The sequence below is a fragment of the Toxotes jaculatrix genome, chromosome 21, assembly GCF_017976425.1.
Source record: "Toxotes jaculatrix isolate fToxJac2 chromosome 21, fToxJac2.pri, whole genome shotgun sequence".
Classification (NCBI taxonomy): domain Eukaryota; kingdom Metazoa; phylum Chordata; class Actinopteri; family Toxotidae; genus Toxotes; species Toxotes jaculatrix.
The window spans coordinates 1,315,618-1,340,870 of NC_054414.1; the positions used below are offsets into that span (position 1 = coordinate 1,315,618).

General features: G+C 43.0%; 1 protein-coding gene across 2 annotated transcripts; it reads left to right on the forward strand.

Annotated features, from left to right (window-relative positions):
• The first annotated feature begins 236 nt into the window (after positions 1–236).
• reep3b (receptor accessory protein 3b) lies at positions 237–23,774 on the forward strand. Of its 2 annotated transcripts, none has more exons than XM_041067231.1 (8): positions 237–538; positions 10,253–10,325; positions 14,619–14,695; positions 15,378–15,498; positions 15,639–15,752; positions 19,869–20,031; positions 22,381–22,514; positions 22,646–23,774. In XM_041067231.1, exons 1-8 carry the CDS (start codon positions 507–509, stop codon positions 22,718–22,720), a joined length of 789 nt encoding a protein of 262 aa, XP_040923165.1. In that variant the 5' UTR covers positions 237–506; the 3' UTR covers positions 22,721–23,774. The 2 variants fall into 2 exon arrangements, with proteins under 2 accessions (XP_040923165.1, XP_040923166.1); XM_041067232.1 differs by having other exon boundaries at positions 22,649–23,774.
• The last annotated feature ends 1,479 nt before the right edge of the window (positions 23,775–25,253 follow it).

Here is a 25,253-nt window from a genome sequence, read left to right on the forward strand (position 1 = left end):
CATTGCTTCTCTTTCCCGTTGGCTAGAATTCGCCACGATTCGACAACGGACCAATCAGAGAACAGGTCGCTGAGTTTGAAATTCCACCGCTGCGAGCAAACGTAGAAGTCACGTGGTCCAATGTGGCCAGCCAATGACAGTTTGCCTTTGTTGTAAACAGACTGGACCGGCCAATGGAAGGCGTCGGGAGGTTGTGTTTTTTTATTGTGTTTACGTCACTGGGTATCTGAGTATCGCTGTGGTGCCAGGAACTGGAGCGCAAAGCAAAGTGGGAAGGAGGAAACAACGACTATCATATTGGATATATTCCATCGCTTAGCTATGGCTACGAAGACAGGACAGTGAGACCGGGCGTTTTTCAGACATGTGAGCTTCCTAGCTGCTCCTGGAATCTCTCGTCGAAGTTTTAGCCGAAGAAGTTCACAGCGGTACGGCTAAGCCATTATCGTTTCCACCGGGACTGTCTTCTGCCTCTGACACAGCTCGACACTACCAAGACAGAAAACATGGTGTCCTGGATAATTTCGAGAAGCGTCGTGTAAGTATAAACACTGTAAAGAGTCGTGAAAGTGAACTAAAGTATCCTTTTAACTCTTGGAGAAAATTAGGGCAGCTGTTTGGATTGAGCTTTGTTAGCATACCTGGCTAACAGCTCCCGTCCTTTATCTTAGTTATGTCCTGTGTCCTTATCAAATTTGAGCAGAAAGTTTATTAAGAAGAAACAGCATAGTTTAGGTTAGCGAATAGTTATCAGACGCCTCAAACACACTGTATGGCGTTTTTTGCAAATATAAGTCGTTTAACTAGCTAGTTTGGCCTTCTGGCTGGTGATTTGCCATTGTCTCTGAAGCTAATAGGCTAGTACTGTCTTGTTGATGAGTAATGTCCATGCATTGTGCTGGTGAGTCAGCTATAACAGTGTGAAACTTGTGTTATGGTGAGGTGGAACTTTTCAAACCATTTAACGTTCAGTGTGTGAAGGAGTGGCAGGTACTAGTGCCGTGTTGAAGATATTATTACTCAGCCCTACCCAGAATAACCTGGCAACCCATGGTTTGTTGGGACTCAGTGAGGAAGGTGCCCATAAACAAATGTAAACGGCTTTGTGTGACTTTGTTTGGTTACTGGATCCTTATTTATCTATTGTCTTGCCACTGAAACCACTTGTGAGTATGGTAGAAGTCAGCGATGCAGGTATGGTACACCAGAGGGAGAATAGATGTGTTTACCTTCGGGGCAAAAATTCCTATTCTTGACTCAGCAGCATGCCTTTTTACCATCTCTGTCCTCCTCGTCCCCCTGTCTTTTTGTGGGTTTACATTCAGGAACAGTAGTTGCATAACAACTGGTGGAAGTGTAATGGAGGATAGGAATGTGGTGGAAAGGACAGATGGGAGTGGTGGAGAAACACGGAAAGCCTCTCCTTTTTCTCCTGTGCAGCCATCAAACACAAGCCCACTGTTGTGGGATAACGAACACGCAGTATCAAACTTTTGTCACAGATCAGTACATGGTTCCTAGCTGTTCACTCCAGACCTGGGTTCAGGAAGTTCAGGAAGCAGGTGGGCGTAGAATTTAATGCCTGCGGGTCCTTCATCTCATAACCTGTGCACACACTCCCTCTGCCTCTAAATTCTGCCTTTAGCCTTTGATCCGAAGAATGTGCCACATTTACATTTACAAGACATTTTGGAATCACTATACTACAATATACTATTTATGTAAAAATCCTGGGTAAAGATAAACCCATTTTTTACCTGGTATAAAGGAACCTGCCTAATAGTAACAGTACAGTGACAGCAAATATGTCGTCACCTGTTAAGTGAAACAGCAGACACCATGAAGGAATGTAACCATGTAAGGACAGCCCCACAGAAAAACAGGAGGACACACAGAGGATGTGGAGGAGGAAGGAAGGGACAAGGGAAGAGAACTGAGTTCAGGCAACAGAGACTGATGGAGAATAGGGTATCTCCCTTCTATCATCATGGATAGCATGAGATAGTTGGACAATGAGATGGTAGAGTGCAGTGTTATGTGTTTCACAAAGACATGCTTTGGATCCCATTGCCACCGTCGACGGATTTCAGACGGTTTGGGTGGACAGGAAAAAATCTGAGAGTGGAAAGAAAGGAGGCATTTGTATTTTTCTATTATAAAGTTGAAATTATTATTATCACTGTTTTGTATTAATATTTACTTTTATGCTTATTTATATACGCATTCATACAGTGCCTTTACTGTGATATAGTAATATTCTGGTTAATGAACGTCATGCTCTACCTCCTGACCTCCACAGCTGCCCCTTATTACTTTGATTACTTCCTCTTTCCTAACTGTGTGTGGAACAATTGTAACAAAGAGATTTTCCTGTTGGGATCATTAAAGTTTTTTTTCTGATTCTGATTTCGACAGCACAGTTTAGTAGAATGGATAATGGAACAGTCCTGTTATTACTAATACTAATATATATCCTGCTTCAACTTTGACCTACTGTATATGTTATTGCTTATTATATAAAAACTTGCCACCAGCATCAGCTTTAAAGTCACAGTAATGACATTTTCAGTCTTAACTGTAGAAATGCATGTATAGCCATTCTTTCAAATTAAAGCTGAAGGGCTAATGCTCATTGAGCACGGCCATTCAGATCTCACCACCTAGATGAGAAATAAGTCTTTGGCCTTGATCAGGCCGTGTTTGAGGACACATTTGAGGGTGATCCTTGGAGGGAAACACTGACATAGTTTTGCCCCTTTAGGGGGACCACTTGACTTAAAGTCATCATATTTGGTGTCAGATCCTTTGCAGTAAATGATGTTATAACCCGCAGGCATCTGGAAAGTAAAAAATTGTAACACACCCGATGAGGCAATTTAGTGATTATTATTACAATATAAATTGTAATTAACTTTACCTGAGTGAAATAAATAGAAGTGGAGTTCACTGTGTATACTGTAATTTCATCGACACAAGCTAACACCTTTCTGGTACTGTTCTGGCCTAGATCATGTTCTCTGGAGCTTGGGGTATTGTGTTTCTCATGGTCAGAAGTGTTCAGACATTTTCATTACAAAGGCTTTTCAGGCAGTGTTAGTGGGATGCTTTAAGCTTTCAGCTTATACATGATGTTGGAAGTGAGCAGTGTTAAATTCTTTAAAAACTTTTAAGGTTAACCCTTTTCTCTAGTCGACTTCTCAGCAGACCTTTAAACGTAAATCTGTTAATGGTTTAAACGTGTGTGCTTTTATTCATTAACCAGAAAACACAGCGTCTTTCCTTTCTCCTCTTTCACTCATCCTTTCCACCTCTACGCATCTCTTCTCCAACAGCTATCTAAAGCGTCTAGTCATGCAGCAGTTAAAAAAAAAAAGTCAGACACAGATTTTCAACTCAGTCCTCCGTGACCAACTCATTTTAGGCAGCAGCTCTGCAGTCTGCAAGGAGTGGCTGCAGAATTGTTGTGTCCTGTTCTTTCTCTTTGCCACAGTCGCCCGTTTGTTGTTAACAGAGGAATTTTTATTGTATTGAGAGTTTAACTGCCATGAAAGATTCTGAAGTATGTGAACCTCTGGTAGGGGCTGTGAATTCCTCTATAATGTAATACAGTTTGATGCAGAAGCTCAGGTAGCTTAGAATGTTCTGTTCTGCAGTCATCACAAAAAATCATGACTTTGGGAGCACTTTATTAGGAAAATCTCACTAATACTGGGTAGTTCCTCCCTTTGCTGTCATGCTGTCATCATGATTCCACAAGATGTTGGAAACCTTCCTTTGAGATCCGGTTCTGCTGGATTCAGGTCTGGAGACCGGGGGAGGCCACTGTCGTGTTGATGAAACCAGTTTGTGACTTTAGCTTTGTGACATAGAGCATTATCCTGCTGGAAGTAGCCATTAGAAGATGGTGAACTGTGGCCATAAAGGGAAGAACATGGTCAGCAAATACTCAGACACACTGTGACATTTAGACCATGATTGACTCAGCAGAAATCCAGATCCATCAGACCAGGCTATGTTTTTCCAGTCTTCAGCTGTGCAGTTTTAACGAGTGTGTCCACTGCAGCCTCAGATCTCTGCTCTTGGCTGACAGAACTGGAACCTGACATGGTCTCTGCTGTTGTAGTCCGTCCTCCTGAGTCTATCTGAGTTAGTGTAGCCTCTTTGACAACCCCAACCAGTCTGACCTCTCTCATCAACAAGGTGTCCTCAGTTTCACAAATACAAATTTCTGTCCATTCTGATGTTTGATGTGAACATTAAATGAAGCTCCTGACCTGTATCTGCACTTCTGCCACATGATTGGCTGATTGGATAATTGCATGACATTGCAGATGTACAGGTGTTCCTAATAAAGTGCGTGGTTTGTGAATGCATTTGCTGCAGGGCTGGTGTTTTGGATAGCAACACAAAGTGTTTAGGATACTGAGGTAATTAATAATAGCTTGAAACGTCAGGCTGCAGATATTCATGTTATTCCTGGGTGTGACTTTATCCACTTTGTAAACTGAAAGCAGGGGGTGTTTCGTACGACCTGTCTGCTGCAGTTTGCTCGTACTTCACAGCGAAGTGAAGAACAAGCCTTTCAGGATCAGTAGGATTCATGGTTTGCTCTTGTTGCCTGTGGCACAAAGTAACCGCTATTTATGTTCATTACTGTTGAATAATATGCTGATATAGCCAATAAACAATATGCTCGCACTACAGGCACTGTAAACAGATTCCAAATCAGTTGTTTACTATGAGCGATAGGCTCCTACATGGGCATATATATATATATATATATATATAGTCAGTTTGAAAATGGTGACGTCAGACACTTCTTTGCACCAATCAGCATTTAGTAATATTTGAATCAAAATGTGAGGAGAGTCGTGGATGTTTGCTTACGTTTGCTCAAGCCACACCCACACAGCCCTGGTGATGAATCACATTCGTTTTTGAAACTCTTAAATCAATAACACCTAAAGAAGTTTGTTTTTCCATGTTTAGTCGTGTGTATTTAACCTCTGTAAACTAATTTTACAGTGGCTTTAGGGAGAAACATCTGCTTTGCATTCACATCTGCTTTACTGCTTATCTTTTTAACTATTACAACATATGACAAGTGCATAGAAACACCCAAAGTGGGAAAATCAGATATTTGGCAAAGGACAGCTGACAGCTTCATTTGTATCAGTAGTAAAAAGTCATCAAGTTAAATGCTTATATGTTGAAAAAAGCAGACCGATGGCTCTGTTGTCATTAATCTGCATTCACGCTGATTATTTTAAGATGACGTTGCGATTCTAAAATGATTGTTATTATTATGAAAAATATGTTAAAGACAAAAAAAAGAAGAACTATATTGTGAATTTGGCTGCTTTTAAAACGGCAGGAGACTGAACGGAGGTGCAGCGGGCTGACACTGCACTTTAAATGTCATTAACAGCTGTTGTCATTAACCTGTATTTATGTCGACTGACTGTCAGACAGTGTGGCCATGTGGTAATGATTTGATGGTCAGTCTGTCTCACTGCTCACCAGATGTTGGCCGTGGTGTGGTGGTGGTGGTGTTTTCCACCTGAGAAGAAGGTGGAAAGTAGAAGAGATGTAGCTGTGTGATACATTTTTAGTGCAGATTGTTTTTGCACAAAAAAACTGTTCTGACATGAAATCTGACTTGTTTTCAGTTTTTCTTGTCTCACTGCTTGTGTTTCTTTACCCATTGAACGATATTATAGCAATATCACTGCATTCTCAGACTTCAGCTGTTAGCTTGATGAGTACAATGTTGTTGTAACCCATACAAGCCAAGCTTTAATACACCAGAATTATTTTTTTTGTCTTATGCAAGTGAGTCTCTCGTTTGTTATTATTATTTAAAGGGTCTTTCAGTCGACCTCAGTATTTTCTGTGGGGAGATTTATGCCTCCAGAAATATGCTTAAACCGCTGAGCTAAAGTTTGAACTTGTGAATGATGTGTTAAGCCAGTTTTTGAATGTGGGAGGACTCAGAGAGCTGTGAGAGCAGTCTAAATGATATATGCCATTTATTTCCCTGTGAGGAAATATTGTGGGGAGGTACAGACCTGGACTGTAACCAGTTCCCATTTGCTGTAGCAGCACTTCTCTCAACAATCCTCCCTCTGTGTTTTTAGGGGAAAAGTCTTGTAATCAAATTCTTATTCCTGAAGCTCAAACCAGATGGTGGGAGCTCAAATCTTGGAGATCTCTAGATTTTTTTTCCCTCCCCCCTTCCTCTATTCCATCTTGGTGTGTCTCCTGTTTTTTTATTTCTCTTGTTCTCTCTCTCTCTCTCCCTTTGCTCTTTCTCTTGTCTTCCTCCCCCCCCCCCCACCCCCCCCCCCCACCTTCACCTCCATCTGGTTGTTGTTGGTGGTGTACGGTGTCAGGAAACCAGGGAAATTGACCTGGAGCCCAGAGTCAAGGCCCATCTAAAAGCAACGGGCTATTTTCTCAGCTGCATGCAGAGCGAGAGAGAAGGGGGGGTGTTGAAATGGGAAGAAGGAGAATGAGGAGAGAGAGAATGGGAAACAGAAAGATGGTAGTTTTGGAATGAAGAAGGGGCCCTGCTTTTCTCTAAATTGTTTCAAGAACATTTCTGTGCATGTCCAACTTCTTTTGTGTGAGTTTGGGGCAAATCTCTCTGCTGGTCCTTAGTGAGACAGACAGAAAGAGACAGAAAGTAAATGCACATTTTCATTTGAAAAAAAATAAAGAAATACAGTAACTTTAAGGTCAGAAAATTGTTGCCCTGAAAGGTGAACCATCGCCCCACTCTCAGATCTCTGCCCGAGGACCGCTTTGTATTTGGCTGCATTCATCCTTCCCTCAGTTCCAACCAGTCTTCCTGTCCCTGTCCCCTCTATGTCTCACTGTAGTGATGGTATAAGCCAGGTGATGAGCAGTGCCTGATGTTTGTCAGATATAGTGTTTTCAGTTCTGCTCAAAGGGTTCAGTTTTTGTCTCATCATACTGGAGAATCTTTGTCCAATCAGTTCACTTTGCCACAGGTGCTTTTAGACTCATCTCAAGGATTAATTAAAGCAAACAGGATGCACCTGACCACAGCCAAAGGATCTGAATCCTTGTAAATGAGAGATCTCAGGTTTGGATTTTGAATTAAATTTTTAACAAAAATGTTTTCAGTTTTTCATCGTGGGTATTTGAGTGTGGACTGATGGGAAATAATGGCTATTTTACCGATTTTAAAATGAAATCAGCAGCACAGAATGTGCAACAAGCGAAGGGTCTGAATGCTTTGTAAAGCCACTGCAGTTCTGTGTAGGCTAACAAATGATAACCTTGTATTTGAAAGAAACTGCTGCTGCTGTGGTGAGGTGATATGGTGCATGGCCATTGCCGTAGAAGATTTGTGATGTACTAGTAATGGTGTGTCTCGTCAGTGAAAGTTGTTCATTTAATTAAATTTTTTTTTACAGTCAGTACTTTCAAATTGGAAATAAAAATGATGGCTCTGGGCAAACAAGGACATACATGTAGATCAGATACTCATACAGTCCAGTCACACTCCTCCTCCAGAGGAAGCCCTCTGAACCTGACTGATACAGTTTCATGTAAATATTTCTTCTTCTTAGAGTCATAGTCCTGTCACATACACTTTCCAGTAATAGCAGCAGCATCTCTGACGTTCAGCACACGTCTAATGTTTGATCTCAGATACTCATTGCGCTAGATGTTGTCTTTAGCATCGAAAGTAATCTAAGCGTATATTCGTAGTACTATTCACGCTCCATATTTACTAAGTAGTGCACTGTTATTGCACTCCATTATAATATTCACTGTCTGCTGCTTACATTTATCCAGGATGTAGAGCCCTTAAAAAATTCCACAATGGAAGAACATGTGTTCGCATTCATTCATGAATGTGACAAAGAATATAAATATTCAAACAGTTTGAATTCAAGCTTTATGGTCTTTAAGTGTATCAGTCCAGTTGTTGGGTTCCCCTTCAGAGAATAAGTGGTATAGAAAATGGACAGATGAATGGATATATACCAAAATATGGCATACCTCATTGAGACATAGTAAGTACAGTGACTGTTCCCAAAACCTGTAAAGTAAGGAAGTGATGTGTTCCTTAACACATCACTGTGGACCAAATAATTGGACACATCAAACTACCGTAGAAGAGGGGGCAGTGCTCACTGTGTGCACACAAACATGCCCACATACCACTGTAAAGGAAGAAAGAGATTCATTATCCAAACTTCAGTGTTTCGTGATCATGCTTCTGCGTGTATTGTTCTCTTACCTTTATGCAAATAAAGCACGGCGAGTGGAAATTACAGTGTGACAAAGAGATGTAGACACGAAGAGAGAGTTTTTGAGCTGTGGCAGTTTTGCTGTTACTATAGCAACAGCAGGAAAATAAACCGCTGTGGTTGTTGGCGGCTCGCCTGCTGCTCAGGGGACTCTGGTCAGAGGGAGTGTGTGTGTGTGTGTGTATACAATGTGTGTATACAAGACTATATACAGTCTGTCTGTGTGTATTTAGTTGCTGTTATGTGAAATCCTCGTACCTCCAGACTTTTATGGTTTAACTTTAGTTAAAGGATTGCTTCCTCCTATATGAGTATATATATATATTTATATATGATTATTGGGTTGACAGAGATTTCTATTGATTTGTTGGGAAGCTCTGCACAAATGACATGCCCATGGGTCATTATTGTGTTGATACTGTGTAGTCTGGTCTTAACCTTAGCCCCTATAAAGGCCATAGGAAATCTTAATTCAGGGTGCCCCATACATTCAGCATGCTCACTGATATCGCGTTCATTTGTTGAGACATAACAGGCAGAAATCCCCGTGTAATATTTTCTACAGAGCTTAACATGACGGTTGAAGCTGTTCCTGTCTTTCAGAGATGAACTGTGAAACCAGCATATAGAAGAAAAGGTTATCCCCTACCATTATAAGACTCAGGCACAGAGCCTAAGTGTTTTTACACAGCGACTTTTAGTATCAAAAGTACCTACCTGTGTCTTTTAATGGAGTGTTGCATTATGGGTTGCTTGGTAGTCTTAATGCTGCTAGGCTAGCGAGTGCTTTCAGGTCCATCTATAGTTTGTCTTTCAGAATCGGGTCTCAAAGTGACTGTGTGGCTCAGTTTATGCTGCAGGAGTTTCTGAAGGCTGATGTAACACACTGATGTTTTGCTGCCACAGAGGAAATAAATAAAATAGCCAAGAATTACAGCTGTTACAGATAATGAGCCCCCCGACCCCTTCAGTTTCTCTCTGTCTTTTCCTCTCCCTCCCTCATTTCTTTCCTACTTGTCCCCTTTCAGGATCACGTTGGTATTACCAGTTGAGCGACGTAATTACTTTTTACCCCCGTGCATCAGTTTTTCAGTCAGTCGTGTTCAGTCATTTACAGCGGGGTGGTATTCCAGGGACACTTCATTATCCACTGTAGATATTAATAACTGAAGCATTTTGCTCCAAGAGCTGGAAATACAGACAAGTCATCACTTACAGCTCAGGCGGGCCTCTCAGCTCGCTGTGTTGTTGCAACACTTCTGCTGTGGCAGAGATCTGCAAACTGTCAATCTGTATCTGTCTATATATAACTATATATATATATATATATATATCTATATATATATGTGCAAGCACTGTGTATGTAAGAGTGCAGTACATTGAGGTGGTGTTCAAAATCGGCATTGGACCTGACATGGAACCAAACCCCACATTACCCCCAGCTGCTGTTGCTGCTGCTGCTGCAGAAGATTACAGAGGAAACACTGAGTCATCGTCTTTTTTTCCAGCGGTTTTCAGACTCTGGGTCAGAACCCAACACCCGATCATCGCAGGATATAAATAAGTCCCCCAGGTTGTTCTTCATGAACAGATGATGGCTGGAAAAGAAACAGATGAACTGGAAAATCACAATTTTGTGCGCAAGCCTCAGTTTGTGCTCCGAATTACACTGAACAGCCATTTTGGTTTCTGTGTAAAAATCCCCTTCACGAGTACGAGTGTAGAAATCAGATTAGAAATGTGGAGACTTTAAACGGTAGGCTTATGTAAACACAGCAATTGTGTTTATCAGTGTTTCTCCCAGACTGCGCAAACCCACCAATACAAATTCAGCAGATCTCAGGCCTGTATTCAAATGGTCTGTGTATGGTTATTTGAATGAATGTATTCAGATCATATTTTTTAACATGTGGAATATGGAATAGAAATGATGAGCTCGGTGTTGTGTGTGTTCTCTCTCCCTGCAGGCTGGTGTTTGGGACCCTGTATCCTGCATACTACTCTTACAAAGCTGTCAAGACCAAAAATGTCAAGGAATACGTAAGTTCATGAGCTTCACTTAGTATTTATGGATGTGCTGTTTTTTATTTTTATATTTTTTTTATAAATGTACATTACTTATCAATAGAGCTGCCTTCTGTGATTGATGTTACACTCACTGAGCACTTTATTACGTACACCTGCACATCTGCTGTGTCGTGCAGTTATCCAATCAGCATCGTTATGTGTTGCAGCCGTGCAGATACAGGTCAGGAGCTTGGGTTCAGGTTCACATCAAACAGTGTTAGTGAAACTGCTGATTTTCACACACAGCATCGGAGTTTAACTCCAGAATGGAGACAAAAACTAAAACCATCCAGTGAAGCAGCAGTTGTGAGAAGGGAAACACCTTGTTAATGAGAGAGGTCAGAGGTCAGAACGGCTGGAGCTGACAGAGAGGCTACGCTAACTCAGACATGGCTCAGGTGGATGGACTACAACAGGAGAGACGACGTCAGGTTCCAGTCCCGTCAACCAAGAACAGAGAACCGGACAGTTGAAGACTGAAAAGACGTAGCCTGGTCTGAAGGATCTGGATTTCTGCTGAGGCTGCAGATGGGAAGGTCAGAATTTGGCATTAGCAGCTTGAATCCATGGACCCAACCTGCCGTGTATCAACAGTCCAGTCTGATGGTGGAGTTGAAATGGGCCCCTTAATATCGGTCAGTGCTTTAATGCCACAGCACGGGGTAATAGCAACGCTCCATTTCCTATAATGGATTCCCCTGTACGATGGTCGGTTAATGTTGAAGGAAGCACCTGCTCTGTGATTTTTATTTTAATTTTTAATGTGACTTTGTTCAGTCTATATTTGTCAAATATTCTTTATTTTTTCCATCACATTTCATTAAATGTTCAAATCATCCCCTGAGGCTAATTAAGAAACTCTAATTCCCAGAAATCTCTTTGGAGGATTTCACACCAGAATGCAATATATAAAATTTTGAGAGGAAATTATTACTCGAGCTTTCCTTAACAATTCGGTGCCTTCTTGAATATTTGATGTCGAATTTTCTGTTAATGGCGTTTTGTTGCAGAGAGACAGACTTAAATCCTGTATCTTCTCCATTTTTTGGAATATCAGGATGTGAATTGTGTCTTAGCCCTGCTTTCATTTAACCCAGGTTTTGACAGAAACCATGAACACACGAATGTGGATTTAAGGGTTTGAATGTGCTTTTTCGGATGAAGCAGGGTGATGTAACTAATGCCAGCGAGAGTGAAATCAGTCCACCGAGTTAGTAACACGTTCACACACAGCATTAACACACCAGCGCAGGGGTTCAGACGCAGTAAGCAGGGACTGCTCTGAGCCATCTTTCCTCTGTTTGTCTTCCTCACTCTCTGCTTCTGTTTGCTTTCTCTCCGCTCCCTTACCGATTCTCGAGTCGGCTTCCTTTTGTTGTGTAATGCAGCTGGGTTGGTAGAGGTACGTGACATGTGAATTTCTCTTTGCAGCTGCAGAAAGGAAGGCGTGAATAGAAATGAAGATCAGTCAATACAAGATGAGCCAGACTCATCATATACAGCTGTTTGCAGATAAGCTTCCAGTCTTTCATGGTCATCTCACCAAAACAAATTCACCAGATTGAATGTATTTTATTTTTTTTTCATTAAGCACATCCCCAAGCACATATATGAAAGATTTTATGTATACACTGAAAAAGAGTTCAGTACTTTAAGATAGTGGCAGCTCTTCTACAGCAGAAACAGGCCTGTGGCTGCTTTTATATGACTCGAGTTGCAACACACCCTGTTAGAGGTTACTCCAGTTCATGACAAAGTTGGCTCTAACCATTCATTCCACACCAGCCCCCCCCCCCCCCCCCCCCCTTTTTTTTTTTTCCCTTCTTGTTTTTATTACTTTAGCGTGTGTGCCTTTGTGTGTCCATGCTGACAGAAAAGTCTCTCAGGCACTGTCTTGTTGAACGCTCTCACCTCCTGTAAAAGTAAAAACCTCCTCTCCCTTCTTACATGGATTCATCCCTCCTTTCAGTCCATCTCATTAACCGAGTTAACACACGGTTGGAAATAACATAGCTGTGCACTGTCCCTCGCTGCTGCCCCTTGCTATCCCCAGCACTGCTTGACACAGCATTGATAAAGTGCTGAATGAGGGTAGTTAAAGCCTCTGACCCTAGGCTACTCCGCTCGACGCTGCTCTGTTTTATACAAATGGGCTTTTATTCTGAACAGTCTGGATCCCAGTGTGTCTTGAGCAGACATGTCTGTTGGGCGGTGTTAGTGCTGAAACCACAGAAAGCTAGCAGGAACTGATTGTGTAGACTTTGTGGAAGTTTAGACAAACCTTCTTAGTCTTCTGGACTGACTAAGATGAAGTGCCAGCTTCACTGGGAAGATGAATGAACAGAGAAATCAGGATGATTCAGCCTTGATATGATACACTTACAGGCGACATGGTGGTGCAGTGGTTCGCACTGTCACCTCACAGCAAGAAGGTTCTGGGTTCAAATCTGCCAGCCGGAGTGGAGTTTGTGGAGTTCCCTCCAGGTTCTCCAGCTTGCTCCTACAGTCCAAAGATTAGGTTCAGTGGAGACTCTAAATTCTTTAATTAATTAAAGGACAGGCATGGATGTACACTGACCTCATGTCCAGATAGGCTGTGTCCTCTATCCACCAAACCCTCACCATCCTAAAGCTGCAATACCAATCTCATGACCTCCTCAAGCTCACCTCACGTGGCTTCTCATATCACTGCTACGCAGACGACACCCAGCAATACCTGTCATGAATCTTGGCTCGTCTCTCAGACATATCTATGTGGATGAAGGAACGCCTCCTTCCTCTTTGTCACTCCTGTCAGTCAGCCTCTCCATCACAATATCAACATCAAAATCTCCTCTTCGTCTTTTACCCCCCCCGCCACCCCCAGCCAACAGTTGGGAGAAACCTGGGCTTCATGTTTCATGTCATGTGTCTGGACAGACATGGATGTAAGCTGCAACTTGTCCGGTCGGTGGAGGCACGCAGCTGCACGGTGGCGATTCTAGTTTTTCTTTCTCTTCTAATGGAAGGCAGTTATTCATAGACGGGGCTAGTAAATGTCTGCTATTGCCTGAGGAAGGCAAAATGGCTGCTGTATATTTCACTGAGGTCATGTCTTAATGTCCTCCCTACTGATGAGATGAAGGAGGGAGGGAGGGAAAGAGGCAAAATGCTGGGGGAGAGAGAGAGAGAGAGAGAGAAGGGGTATGAAGTGGAAGATGAAAGGCAGAGGTGGAAGAGAGACAGGGTCGGTGGAGGCAGGAGGAGATTGAAACATATAAATTAGATGTCCTCTCCATCTCACTGGCTCTATGCTTTACTCTCTCTGCTTTACATTCATCATTCCCATGAGCCTGTGCATGTGAGTGAGTGAGTGAGTGTGTGAGCGAGTGAGTTCACGATGAGGTCACCAATTAACCAGTCCAGCAGTAATGGTGCAGGCAGTGGAGAGACAGTACAGTGTGTGTGTGTATGTGTGTGTGTCTGCGTGTGAACATTGCCTGCCTAATGTTAGTAACACTGCAAGAGTGTATTTGAAATTGTGTGAGTTTGTACTTGTGAGACAGGTGAATGGTTGTGTTTGTATTCACGGTTCCTCTCTGGCGCTTTCTCTTCACTCTCTTACCCATCCACACACACACACACACACACACACACACACACTCACTGACATTTCATTAGCTAGTGTCAGTGTGTGTTCAGTCATGCGGCTGCAGCCCGGGTCTGGCTAATACCTCAGCCTTTCGCCATGTGACCGTCTGCCTGCCTGCCTGCCACCGTCTACTGCTGGCTTTGATATGGAAATCCAGCCAGAAACAGCCTGGAAAGCCCTTAGAGAGGGACAGCAGGAACAAGGGAGCGCGGAGGATAGCAGAAAAGCAGAAAAGCAAAAAGCGATATAAAATCCTAAACCTCAGTACGACTGGCCTGAGAGGGGGCAGGGTGCAGGATAAAAGGAGAAAGAAAAGAGTACCATTTAAGCCTCAAATTATCCAACTCTTAGGCCTTATAAGTATAATACTGGCGTAAATTCAGTTATTAAACTGCTTAAGCAATGACCGTAATGACCATGTTCTCTAGTTCAAATCAGGGTTAGTGGAACAATAGGTACTACATCAACTCTGTTAAAAAAAAAAACAGTCATAACTCATGTCTTTCCTGTGTTTTCTGTAACAGCTCTGCTCAGTCAGACGTTTCTTTTAGCAGCTTTTGGTGATGGCAAATACAAGAACAGCAATAGCAAGTGCCTGCAATATGATTTTAATGTTCCGTGTCGTCTCTGTCCAGGTGCGATGGATGATGTACTGGATCGTATTTGCCCTCTACACTGTGGTGGAGACCATCACTGACCTAACACTGGCATGGTGAGTGTCACACAGTTATGAGCACACATCAGTAAACACACACATACACCTTTGCTCATATGAACTATGCTGATATTTGAAATTTCGTTGTGAACTCATCTAATTAGAAGGGCCATGTGGGAATGAGGATGACAACAATGGGGAAAAGTGTTCACATGAACATGCAAGAGCCAAGCAGATACACATTACGCACATAAATGTCAGACTGTGTCAAACTATGTTTCCCCACTGATGTGTATTTATTACGGTCAGACCCTTAATTCAGCCCCTTATGGCAGCAGTTACAGCTTTAAGTCTTCTTGGTTAAGTCTTTTACAAGCTTTGCACACCTGGACTTGAGCAGTGTATCTCATTGTTCATGGCAGAGCCACTAAAGCTCTGTCAGACTGGATGGAAAGCATCTGTGGACATCTTCAGGTCTCTCCACAGATGTTCTATTGGGTTTAAGTCCAAGCTGTGGCTTGTGGCTACTCAAGGACAGTCAGAGACTTGTCCTGAAGCTAGTCCAGTGTTTAGATCAGCTTTTAGATCCTGAGCTGTGCCCAGATTAACCTCTAAGAGCTCCACACAGCAGGTGTGTAACAGACAGACAAAGAGCTGATATGTGTCTAAAGACCTAACGAGTTAATATTAACTGTCCCTGATGCTGGGTATGCTCCCTCTGTTGCGTGCACATTTCCAGGTTTCCTCTGTACTATGAGCTGAAGATAGCCTTTGTGATCTGGCTCCTCTCCCCTTACACCAGAGGAGCAAGTCTCATTTACAGGAAGTGTCTGCATCCTCTGCTGTCCTCCAGAGAGAGGGTAAGATCACCCATCCATCCATCCACTCATGTCCACCTCTGTATAAACTCATTATTTGTTGTGGAGAATATTATAGTCACTCTGCTTTTTACTCGATGAAACTGTCTACTAGAGAAGTGTTATTGATTGTCTCCCTCCAGGAAATAGATGAGTACATTGTGCAGGCCAAAGAGAGGAGCTATGAAACCATGGTGAACTTTGGCAAACAGGGACTGAGCATCGCTGCCACCGCTGCTGTCTCCGCAGCTGTCAAGGCAAGTGTCTCTATATATTCTGTTCTTTAAAACGTGCAGCTTCTCGCTGGTTATTTTCATCGTTACTGCACTGTGATTATCACTTCCTTTGAGATGCCTTTTTTTTTTTTTTATTTACCAAAAATAGCAACAGTAGCATGGCTGAAGCAATTTGGACCCTATATCTCACTCCAGACATTTTCCCATAAATCCTGTTCCCTCTCTCCCATCCTCACTCACTGAAGAGGCTCTGCCTTTGGGAGACGCTGCCAAAGCTTTAGCTTCCTCCGCTCCGATACAACAGCGCCCTCTGCCTGCTTTGTACAACACCCAGCAGGTTGTTTTGCATCCAATTCAACCTGTTGGCACAGAATGTCCTGATCAGACCTGCTAAATCACACTGAAGAGAACGGGGACAGAAATAGGGCTGTTAGTGTGTAAATAAATGCAGGAGAGTTGCATTTAAATACAAATAAAATCTTAAGTTGTAGATGATGCAGTGTCTGACACACTGCTCATGTAAATGTATCCTTTGTGTGTGTGTCTCTGAAGCGCTGCGTTGTCCTTCAGCTACCACTTACTGCCGAGTCAGTGTAAATGAAGTGTTTTTGGCTGGCTAATCAGCATTGCATGAATACCTGGGTGTATCAGATAATCCCTGCTGATCTCCTGTCTAAGGCTTCACTGCACTGAGGTAATCCCAGGCAGTGGGAATCCACCACTAAACAGAATTAATCACGTCAGGCTGTTAGCCATCGAGCACGATGCTGGCTTCATTAGTCGCTTTTATTATTATGTGTTCAGCAAATTCTGAAAGATGCAAAGATGCAGAAGTAGAAGGGCCGCAACTAATGATTATTTTCATTGTCGATGAATCTGACGGTTGGTTTCTCCATTCTCAGAGTCCTCCATGATTCCTTCGAGTGTCTGATTTTGCTGGCACAAAAGCAAAAATATAAAACAGAGAAATTACAGAAAATCGTCCTGTGTGAGACGCTGAAAACAACAATATTAATCCATTAAGTCATTTTTACATTTGCACTAGTATCCTGGTTTTCGTGGGACAGTGGGTGTACTCCATATGCCACAGGATCCCGCTTTCTTTCAGAGCACCTCTGGCTTTCATATTCAATTTTTCGCAAAACTAAAACTGGGACCAGGCTTCTTCCATCCTGTTTTACTGAGACTGACCTGTACACGTGTGCATGCTCATAAATGAATGAAAACGAAAACCTGGTCAGAAGAGAAATGTGAGGAGGCAGACTCACTGTTTGAGTTGGCAGAGCCGTTAGGATTTCATGTGTATTCATCCTCTTTCATGACTAATGTGAAACGAACGCTGAGACTCGTCTAATAAAAACACTCTAAAAAATGAATGACTCGGGGTGTGTATGGATTGAAACAAAGGAGATATGAATCAGAAGGATTAATGCCAAGGGTGTGACTGTGAAACTGTTGGCTGTACCTCTAACTTCACATTAATGTTATTAATCACGGCTCCAAAGCTGCATCTCTCTCTCTCACTCTCCAACTTTCCAGTCTCATACTCGCTGTGTACCACCCTTCCGCGTTTCTCTCTTTTTATTTGTCTTTTCTCTGCATGAACACTCCTGTTCGTCCTGTCTTCCCTCTCCCTTTCTTCCCTGTATTTCCTAAGTTTCGGTCGCCTCTCTTTGTTTTTTTGCTGTTTGCTCTCTTCTTCTGTGTTTTAAAAACAAACCAAACAGTTTGAAAAGTCTGGAGCTGTGGTTTTGTTTTACAGATGCACCTCAGCATTTAAGCTGTGGGTAATCCGCCATGATTTTTAGCACGTGAAACTCCCGAGACTCACCCAAGGCTAGTATATGCAACGTCTGATTCATTATGCATGCGGCATGCGTGCATATTGATGTGCATGTAGCCTGAAGCTGATTTAAATTGCACATGCAAAGCCTCCGCAGGTCTGAAGAAACAGGCTGGTTTTGGAACATTTCTTTTCCTTCTGATTTCTTCAGTTGTGGCTGTTTGTCGGTTTGTCTCTCACCTCTGGAGATGCACCACAGCCGATGGATTTAGGCCCCAGACAGAGGGGTTGCATGTCAGCCGGGGGTCTGTGTCTGAATCCGATTCTTCCTGTTCGCTTTATTTACCGCCTCCATGTTGGAAAGGGACTGGGTTGATGCGCACAACAAGACTGCTATCAAAACATTCACACCCACATTAGGAACGCCACCACACCCATGAGGCTCTGCAGTTTTTTGGGAGTCTCTGTTTTTATGGGATATTTCTCATGTGTCTCATGGGGTGTGTTGGGTTGAGTTTAACCAAGAAGCCACGGCATTGACAAACAGTTATGTATATTTTATGCAAATTCAGATGCTTTAACCCTGGTCTGTGTTTTTAAGATGCACAGCTTTGTTACTGAACTGACCTGGCATGCATTGAGGTATGCTTTTACATGTCCTCTCCTGCAGCAGTACACTTGCTGCCATCCTTAGGCCCTTGCCCCTTGATTCTCAGTGCAATGTAATATTCTGATAACAATTTATAGATTTGCATTACATCCAGGCCACAGGTAACTTCCTGTGCTTTAAGTATCTAACTGCTGTGTACACTGATTTTATAAAGACTTAAAAGGCACGATATATCATTTTTTAAATTTTCTTGCATACTGGCTAACCTGCTTGTGACTCTTGTTTCTCTCTCTCTCTCTCTCTCTCTCTCTCTGTACTGACATCCTTCCTTCTTCAGGGTTTCTGTGTGTCAGCAGGCTGCTCTGGGAGGTAAAAAAAACCCCAAAACAGTCAGTGTAAGCAGCATGGCCAAAATGTTTCCCTGCCATTTTTCATCCCAGCATTTCTTCCATTGATCTTCCCCATCCATTTTATTCTTTGATCAGACCTAGCAGCAGAGGATGAATTTCACAGTTTATTTCCACCTTCTTCTCAGTGTAGTAATAAAGAATCAACAGTGTGTGTGTATATATATATATATATATATATATTTTTTTTTTTTTTTTTTGAAAATACATTTAACTCAGTATTTACCACCTAATTTTTCTTCATTTCTATTCATTAATGTTTGAGTTTTTTTCTTTCCTGTGTTTAATGTTTGATCAAAAAGTATTTTTATTAATTTTGATTTTTTTTTTCTGTCCCTTTGTCCTGTTCCTGGTGCTCATTTTGTGAGCTGTGTCTTTATCGTTGCAGAGTTTTTGGTGTCTTGTCAGTAATATCCCTAATGATCAGAACATGTTTCTTCAGTGTTTATATTAGTATATTATATTTATATATATATATTTTTTTAGAAACACCGTAATCATTAATTTAATGTTGAATTGGCTGATCTGATGCAGATGAGTGATTTATTCCTGTTTCTCAGCATGTTTAACATTTCTGCATGTGCCATCTGTGTGTGTGAGTGAGTGTAAATGCGGCATGTTGTGTAAAGCTCTACCATGGACTCCATATTTATTTATCCATAGATGTTGTTAGATTGTGTTGTTATCTTTAAGTTTGCATACAGGTCTTAAAATGATGACACAGCATCCTGAAAGCTCAAAGCTGCCTGCCAAATGAAGACATAAACACAGCTGCTGTCATTGCTACCAATACAAGTGCCTTACCACAGTAACTATGCTCTCCTCTCAGTTGGTGAGAGCCTGTCTGTCAGCTGAGAACTGAGGCTGAACAGGTACATATGAGTCCAGAGCTGGAGGTGTGTTCAAGGCAGCTGGAGCTCAGTGGGTACTTGGGTTTTCTCCAGGCCCCCCGGTCCATTTATCATTTACTGGCCCCGATAGGCCAAACTGTTTCCTCAGCCCAGGTCTAAGCTGTGGTCAGGTTTCCCCTCATACAGCTCTCAGGCTGCTTCTACGCTTCTAAGCAGCATCCGATCAAGCAGAGTCACCAGTTAAGTTGTATAACAGTGGCCTAGAAATTTGAAGATGGTCGTACACAACAGGACAGACTCATGACAATCATGTACTCGTGTCTTTTTATATTTTCAGTGGTAGATGTTGAGGGAAGGAGTCTGAAGCTGTGTTCGCCTGTCTGTTCCATCACTCTGTTGGATTGTGTCCTGTTCATCCCTGAGAGGCCTAAAGTGCACTTTGCTACTGATGTCATATTAATTGGTGTCTGTGTGTGTGTGACACAGGGCCAGGGTGCTATCACAGAGAAGCTGCGCAGCCTGAGTATGCATGACCTCACACAGATAAGCCAGCAGGACGACAGAGGAAACCAGCTGTACCAGTACAGCTCCCACTCAGCCAACCCTGCCGTCAGGAGATCCCAGAGCACTGATGCTGCTGACGGAGCAGGTACACACACACACACACACACACACACACACACACATACTTTACAGCTTATTACTAATTATATTGTTTTAGAAATCACTTCTCACTTATTAAAAAAGAAAAAACTGAAATATCACACAAACCATAAGTATTCAGACCCTTTGCTGTGACCCTCATATATTTAACTCGGGTGCTGTCCATTTCTTCTGATCATCCTTGAGATGGTTCTCCACCTTCATTGGAGTCCAGCTGTGTTTGATTATACTGATTGGACTTGATTAGGAAGGCCACACACCTGTCTATGTAAGACCTTACAGCTCACAGTGCTTGCCAGAGCAAATGAGCATCATGAGGTCAAAGGAACTGCCTGAAGAGCTCAGAGACAGAATTGTGATCTGGCCAAGGTTACAAAAAAATTTTCTGCTGCACTTCTAAGTGCTTCTAAGAGCACAGTGGCCTCCATAATCCTTAAATGGAAGACGACCAGAACCCTTCCTAGAGCTGGCCGTCCCGTGCCTGGTAAAACACCCATTTTAAGCTGACTGTGGTTGATTCAGCTGTTCAGTAATCTAACAGCTTGTGGTAGGGAGGAATATCAGTATATTTCTCTCATACAGCAATGAACGGTGCCTATGTATTAGTGTACAGACATCTGCTGTGTGTTTACAACCTGCAGACACTCAGCACAGAGGGTGGGGGAAAATGCTGCCAAAGGAAGTTACCAAGAAAAATCAAGACAGTGAGGCCATGTCATGCACATGAGTACACAGAGAGGGTCGTCAGTATTAATGTAACACAACACACAGCACCACGCCACATCAGCGGTTTATTTAGCTTTTCATGTTTCTTTGTTCTTCTTTTCTTCTTCCTTCGTTCCTTTCGACACTCCTTTCTTTCTTTCTTTTTCTTTTTTTTTTGGGTTGTTGAGACCTGCAGGTTGGCTTACATTTCAATGAAAGCACTCTGGAGCTGTGTGTGTGTGTGTGTGTGTGTGTGTGTGTGTGTGTGTGTGTGTGTGTGTGTGTGTGTGTGTGCGTGTGCGTGCGCGTGCGTGTGTGTCAGTGTGAGAGACCTAGAGAGAGATGACTTCCCAGCAGACAGAGGAGATGAGATGAGGTTTAGCGGTATGCCAGTGGAATGTCAAACACACACACACACACTCTCCTCTCTCTCTCTCTCTCTCTCTCTCTCCCCCTCCCTCCCTCTCCCTCCCCTCCTTCTGTCTATCTCTCTTACAAACACAGAGCCAGTCAGTGAGGCACGGAGAGAGAGAGAGTAGGGGGTGGGAGTGGAGGAGGAGGAGAGGACAGAGATGAATGTATAGGAGAAGAGTGGAGATGGATTGAGGGAAGGAAGGCTGGTAGACAGCATTAGCATACTGAGAGAGGAGAGAGTGTGTTCTGTATTCAGCTCAGCCAGCAGGGAGACACAGAGAGATGAGGGGAAGAGGAGAGGCGAAGGAAGAGAGGTGTTTTCACCCTTGGACAGCTCTCTCCCTCCCTCTCCCTCTCCCTCTCTCTCTAAGTTTTCACAGAACATCACACACCCTCCGGTGGCCATACTTGGAAGCCGTCTGTTCTCGGGTTCAGTGGGTTTGTGCAGGTGATTGTTTGTTGAACAGACGGTGTGACTCACAGGAGAACTCTGGTGATCCACAGCTTAGAGCCAAACCAGCACTGAAGTCTCAGAGCTTCATTGTCTCCAGAAACAAAATCAGTGAGCCACACTGTTGCTGTGGGTGACACGTACCTTCATCACCACACACACACACACACACACTGTAGTCTATTTCGACTCACACACTGCCCTGCTGCCACAAATACTCACTAGAGCAGCAAATGTGGATTCATCCGCTGCTGAAAATAGTCCCCAACAAATGCACTGTTTCCTCCTGTATGAGTGAGGTCTGATTAAAAACCACAGCACCCAGCTGTGGGATTATAGGGCTAAAGTAATAGTTAATAGTTGTAGCTGCATCACAGACTCAGCAGAGTCGCTCACTGGTGCACAGAGCTCAGGTCTCCTCCTGTAGCAGCAGCAGCAGCTGGTGTTTGCTGAATATCTGCTGACCTCTGCTGGAGCAGCTGCCTCTCACACTCACACAGAATTAAAGCCAACACTGTTCCCCTCACATAGAGCTGAAATGATCAGCAATGTATTTAAATCACACCCAAAAAAATAAAAAATAAAAAAAAATAAAATAATAGCTCTGGAAATACATCGCAGGTATCGTAAATTCATCGTTCTGACCCTCAGCCGTCAAAGGAACCTCCACCCAAACCTGGTTTCTCAAAGACCTTTATTGTCAGGACACACATCTGAGTCTGTGTTTCAGTGTTCCTGATGTGTGTGTGTGGTTTTTTTTTTCAGAGTACTTTTATGACCAGGAGGACAGGACGGACGAAGAGGCCGAGCCGACCTTTTCTGAAGACGAGGCTGTGAGTCAGAAAGGACTGCGACGGTCTCAGAGCGTCAAGATCTCACGATCCAGAGTCCGCAAAGACGTAAGTCCTCCGACCATGAGAAGCATCTGTGATGTTATATATCATATTATTATTATTATTATTTTTTTTTTTAAAGAGAAATAATCAGAACGACAAGAAACTCATGGTCACTCTCATTGTGCTGTGATCAGCAGGCTCGCTATGGATCCCTGAAGATTAAAGGAAAGAAGAGACCAGCTCTGAGCTCTGTTAACTATGGCATGTGAAGAGACTACACATACACACACACGCACACACACTCTTCCTGGTCTGGGGTTTGTCCCCTCACTCTGCTGAACTCGAACCAAAACAGAGATTTCACTCTCAGAGAACTACGATGTTTGTCTTTGAGAGGATGATGACGTACATACTATTCGTTTTTTGTTTGGTATTTTTTTTTCTGCATGTATAGTCTTTAGGTATGATGTTATATAAGTGTGGTCTTTTAGATTTTAGATCCATCTGTAGTCTTTCTCTCTCTTTCTCTTTTTTTTTTAAATTTCAGTACAAGTTTCATGAGACCACTTTTTAATAAGGCATCCTCTATGGCCGGCTCATACATGGAAACTAGCTAGTTATTAGCTCTTAATAATAAGATAACAACTTCTGCGTTGCCAGGTTTGGAAACATCCCTGTAGCTGCTGTTTATCCTCCTCCAACATGACGCGTGCTCTGTCAGTTTCACGGGGTCAGGGAACAGGACTACAGGGCATCTGGACCAAAATACGTTGAGCTCTCCACTTATTCATTAACATGTATAAGTGTTGATTTTGTAGGTTGCTTGTTTCAGTTCTCGGGGGGCGGTTGTTCTACAGGGTTAGAGTCAGGGTTGAGGGGGTTTTCCAGCTACCCTGAGCCACCACTTGTCTTATTTTACACAGATATGGATTGTAAATGACATGGCTGAGTCTGGTCACAGACTCGTCTTAATGTTACACTACGTTTTAAAAAAACAAAACATTTTAATGCTTTTATCGTGATTCAATCAATTGGATGTGGATGTGCCACTTACAGCAAACAGCACATGAGGGGGAAGGACGATGGTAGTGTAAGTGCAGTGGGTGTTGATCAGGATCATGGGGCCAGGAAGTGGTTTACAATCACACATCCACACCGCTGCAGCTGTGTCCATGGGAAGTCCCCCTCAGGGGCAGTCAGGGGGCCTACAGCAGTGTGACTAGGAGATGGTTCAAGGCAAAGCCTGAGCCAGAACTAAAGGTCAAAGAGGACAGTTTACAGCCTAATCTTAAACGTGTGTGGGGGGGGGGGGGGGGGGGGGGGGGGGCATGGTCTGCCTCCAGAACCCAGACTAACTGTGGGAGGGGTTCCTGGTACTGATGAGTTATCAGACGGACACAGTCTGAGAGGAAAAGAGGAACAAACATCGTAACAAGCCAAAGATACTTTTTTTTTTGTTTGTTTTTTAACAACCTGGCAACCCAAAAGTTGTTTTACTAATGACTTCTAAACGAGCCACAAAGCTTTATTAAATGATTTGAATACTCGTTAATTGATCTTTCAGTTTCAGCGTATGTCCCCCTTGTAAAGAGAACCTTCTTAAACTGTGGGACCAGTTTCGCCTCAGCTGCCTTTCAGGTATTTTATCCATGAGGAACTTGTTCCTTGGAAGCTCTGACACTAGCTTTGGACACTCATGAGCCCAAACCCCCCTCCCTCCCTCCCCCATGAGAGAGCCTGAGCCTGAGTGAAGAGCACCAGCAGATGAACACTATCCCTTGTCACCGTCAGAGGAAGATGAAGAGGAGGAAAGGGAAGAGAGAACCAAATAAACCAAGCAGTGATTCTTCCAGGTTCCTGTCAGAGGGTCTCTCCCTCTCTTGTCAGCCATTGTTTGTTATTTTCCTGCTTTGTACTCATGTTATTTCTGAGGGTTATTGACTTTATCTCCTCATCACGTCCCCTGGTTGTAAATTTTGTGCTCTCAGTGAGGATTAGCTGTTTGAATGTTGTTATTTTTGTGTTACCTTTTGGATCAGTCTTTTTCCATTGTAACCACCTCTTTTTGCACATATACCTCCTCCCAGATTTTTTTTTAAATTTTATTTTAATAAGTGCTGTTGTTTGCTTATCATCTCATTTTATAAATGTACTTTGCTGTGGGAGGATGCAGCACGCAGAGTGAGCTTAAAAATTCCAAAATCAGTGAGGGACGCTAGAACAGCCTCTTGTTGGATTTTACAGTTTGAGTGGTTTTTGTCCTCGAGGACCAAAGTCCTGAAGACTCCTCCAGCAGCTGCTGTGGAGTGGACAGACAGAAGAGTCCGTTCATATCGTTTCTCTGGCAGAAACATCGTCCTTCATTATAATGTCGTCTGAACTAAAACCTAACAGCCTGTAAGCACAACAGGCCCTTTGAAGTAGTTTGTGTTGTGGTCCAGCAGAGGGCGCACTGTAAAGTTATTATCTTCCTGACCAACAAAGCTCAAAGACAACAACAACAAAAAAAAGCAGCTTCCTGAGTCTGAGGACTCACCTGCTGCTGCTGGAGCCCTGGTCCAGGTGAGGCACCAGAGACCAGTGGACCAATGCAGGAGAGCTCAAAAAAAACAACAACCCCAAAACAAACATATTAGCTCCAACATATGTCACTTATTGGTATTTTCTGTTTTTGTGCGGCTGCAAGGGGTTTTGTGTTACACACATTTTTGGAATCGTTTGTGTGGAACGTCTTACAAAAGCAGCTCACCGCTCGTGTCAGTGGAGAATACTCTGCACATTTGGAGGATCCTCACGCTTCAA

Coding starts and splice junctions, on each gene's coding strand:
- reep3b (XM_041067231.1), top strand. CDS start 507: ATGGTGTCCTGGATAATTTCGAGAAGCGTCGT. Junction 539..10,252: donor ATAATTTCGAGAAGCGTCGT/GTAAGTATAAAC, acceptor CTCTCCCTGCAG/GCTGGTGTTTGGGACCCTGT. Junction 15,499..15,638: donor TGCTGTCCTCCAGAGAGAGG/GTAAGATCACCC, acceptor GTCTCCCTCCAG/GAAATAGATGAGTACATTGT.